This window comes from Lissotriton helveticus, chromosome 10 (genome assembly GCF_964261635.1).
Source record: "Lissotriton helveticus chromosome 10, aLisHel1.1, whole genome shotgun sequence".
Classification (NCBI taxonomy): Eukaryota; Metazoa; Chordata; class Amphibia; order Caudata; family Salamandridae; genus Lissotriton; species Lissotriton helveticus.
Window position 1 is genome coordinate 66,539,799 of NC_136071.1, and position 3,367 is coordinate 66,543,165.

Below are 3,367 nucleotides of genomic sequence, written 5' to 3' on the forward strand. Positions count from 1 at the left end.
AGATGGTGGTGCTCTCATGCTGACGCCAGCTTCAGTCTGAAACATCCAGAAACAAGGTGGGGCTTTCATCGTTTGGGAAAAAAAAAAAGTTTTCATCCAATGAAAAGTGTTGTTTTTAGGTCATATGATCAAGCCTTCCATCATTAGGAAACCAAAAGTAAAATGAACCAATGAAAAGTGTTATAAACAAGTCACATGACCTGTTATGCGGCATAGGGTATAAAATGCGGAGAAAATACGTTGGCACGTGAGGCGGCGTCAGTAGCGGACCGATGTGCGAATAGGCCGAAGGCAACACAACGCGCCAAGATCCGGATGGCACCGAGGTGGTGTCCAGCAAGTTGCAGCACTGGTGGTCATTTGAGATGTCATCAGTGATGTCATCAGTGATGTCACTGACCATGTCATGAATGATGTAATATGTGACATCATCAGCAGTGGATTGCGGGTGCGCGATATATAGTTAGTGCAACTAACTATATATGGAATTTCAATGGTTTTGTGTGAGTAAAATAAGGTTTTTTAAATGGTAATTCCTAACTATATATGGTCTATAACCTATGGTTTTTTCAGTGAATATATATATATTTATATATATATATATTTATATATATATATCTGTTCCTTTACTTTATGACTACATTAATTTGAAAGCATTGAAATAAAAAGGAAGAGTTTGGTATATGTTGTAGTGCATTGTTTCAGTAAAAAGAGCTATTAAAAAAATGCAATTTCCATCTACAGATCTTCAAAGCACAAATGCTGAAAGGGAACTGGAGCACTGTGACAGAGTTCATCCTCCTGGGACTCTCAGATGATCCAGTTCTACAGAAGGTACTCTTCATACTCTTCCTCCTGATGTACATTATTGGAGTGCTGGGTAATAGTGCCATCTTCACTCTTATCACTGCAAACTCTAATCTCCACAGTCCCATGTACTTCTTCATTGCAAACCTTTCACTGGTGGACATCAGCTTAACAACAGTCACGGTGCCCAACCTTCTACTCAACATCCTCACACAAATAAAGACCATCTCCTTCGCTCTCTGTATCACGCAACTGTATTTTTTTGTGGCTGTGGCAAGTATTGAGAGCCTCTTCCTGGGAGTGATGGCATATGACAGGTATGTAGCCATCTGCAATCCACTGCGGTACGAAACGGTGATGAACAATGAAGTCTGTACAAAGTTTGCCTGTATCACGTGGTTGACAGGGTTTTTGAACTCCTTGTTACATAGTGGGATGATCTCAAGCTTATCTTTTTGTGGTCCCAACCAAATTCAGAATTTTTTTTGTGATATTCCACCCTTGCTAAAGCTCTCTTGTTCTGACACCACTGCCAATGAGTTGGTAATCTTCACTGAGTCATCCATGGTTATCCTTATCTCCGTCCTCTCTATTGTGGTCTCCTATGCTCGCATTATCATCACTATCTTAAAGATGCACTGTAGTGAAGGAAGGCACCGTGCATTTTCCACCTGTTCTTCACACCTGATGGTTGTCGCATTGTTCTATGGGACCATAGTTTTCACCTACATCCGCCCCAGATCCAGCTACTCTCTGCAGAAGGACAAGGTGGTAACTGTCATATACACAACCGTCACTCCAATGTTGAACCCCTTCATTTATAGCCTAAGAAACGAGCAAGTCAAGGATGCCCTGAGGAAAGTCCTTTGGAAAAAAATTGCTATTCACAAAATATAACATTTACAAGAGATGGAGAAATGACGTGTGTACAGTATTTCAATGCAAAGGTTGATCTAAACAGAAGAGGCACTTATCAAGGTGTCAGACTAGGTTTGTAAAAAAGTGAAAGTAAGGAAAATTTGCAGTTGGGTGAAATGTGTTGGAATCATTCAGGTACTGTTGGATGGATAGTGAATTTTCCCATTGTTCATAAGGTGAGCTCAATAGTTTTTTCAGGAATTGTAATCAATGATTGGACAAATTACATGAAGTCACCCTCCAAATAAATTGACTAGAAATACAGAATGTGTACAATGCCCTTGAATATTTTATATTGCTCAAGTATAAATTAAAATATCCATTTAATGTTAAACAAATCCATCAAAGAAATACCAGTGTTCCCATGCATACAATGTATTATAGGTGTCTAGCTGATCGTAAATATTTAGTTTAAATATGATTTTACAAGGTACAATGTGTTGCTAGGCTCAGCACATTTGCATAGAACTCATTCAAATATATGTTTCCCCTATCTCTCAATCCAAATTTTCTTACAAAACTCTCGGGCTCTGAAACTTAATTATACATTCACAGAGAGAAGTGGGGGAATCACACGTAGTTATATTGAGAGCATTGACCTTTCAGACCTTTTGAGCCACTGTATAAGTCAGCAATGTAATTGTTTAATATTTATTTAAAACCAGCGAAGGCTAGCAGCAATGCTCGAAGTGTCTATTTAAATATTGTCCTTTGATGTGGAACCTCTTTCTGGTCTGTATTGAAGGAGTTACCAATGCATTGACATTTTAAAGAATGTGCTTGCTAGTTAAGAAGGAATGGCAGAAGATAAAAGTAACATTTTGTAAGAGCTATCATTTGTAAGACATTTGTTGAGCTTTTCAACTGGAATTCAAACTTGATAAATAATGACCCTAGGTGGAAGTTGTTGAAGTGCTGGTCATAATCACTTCCAACTACCGCTCAAGATATTGTTCTAGTTATGCTAGCTCTAAAAACTGCATGGCCAGATATAAAGATTTCTCAAAAGCATAAGTTACATTGAAATTAATGCTCAGATTTATTTATTTCGAATACTTTCAATTTAGATATTTAGTGTTTCAGCACCACTGTCCTGGATAGTATACACAAGTAATTCTGTTGGAATGGTAGAGGTAATGGGCCCGATTCACAGAACTAACTTAAAACAAAATCCTAAACTTACTACTTTTGGTATTCACAGAAGTTAGGATTTTGTCTTAAGTTTGTCTTAAGACAGACTTAAGACATACTTAAGACAAAATCCTAACTTAAGTCTGTCTTAAGTCTGTCTTAAGTTTGTCTTAAGACAAACTTAAGACAAAATCCTAACTTCTGTGAATACCAAAAGTAGTAAGTTTAGGATTTTTTCTTAAATTAGTTCTGTGAATCAGGCCCAACGTTCTCCACCATCCCGACAGACACTACTCCCTCCGTCAAAGTCAAGGCCTAAATGCATTAAACTCACTCAGACAGATGAGCTGTGCCTTTAAACATTTCTTTCCTATCTTCCAGCTTGCTCTATCCTCACCAATTCAAATTTCAGACATTTTAGGCTATGACTTGCTTCTAAACTTACCATATTATATATCCCGAAAGACACTACTCGTTCCGTCAAAGTCAAGGCCTAAATGCATTAAACTCA

At 37.8% G+C, this 3,367-nt stretch overlaps 1 protein-coding gene across 1 annotated transcript; it reads left to right on the forward strand.

Moving 5' to 3' along the window:
- Positions 1–759: 759 nt before the first annotated feature.
- On the forward strand, positions 760–1,704 carry LOC144783928 (olfactory receptor 5AP2-like). The gene has a single exon (XM_078662662.1). It carries the CDS (start codon positions 760–762, stop codon positions 1,702–1,704), a length of 945 nt encoding a protein of 314 aa, XP_078518788.1.
- The last annotated feature ends 1,663 nt before the right edge of the window (positions 1,705–3,367 follow it).

Coding starts and splice junctions, on each gene's coding strand:
- LOC144783928 (XM_078662662.1), top strand. CDS start 760: ATGCTGAAAGGGAACTGGAGCACTGTGACAGAGTTCATCCTCCTGGGA.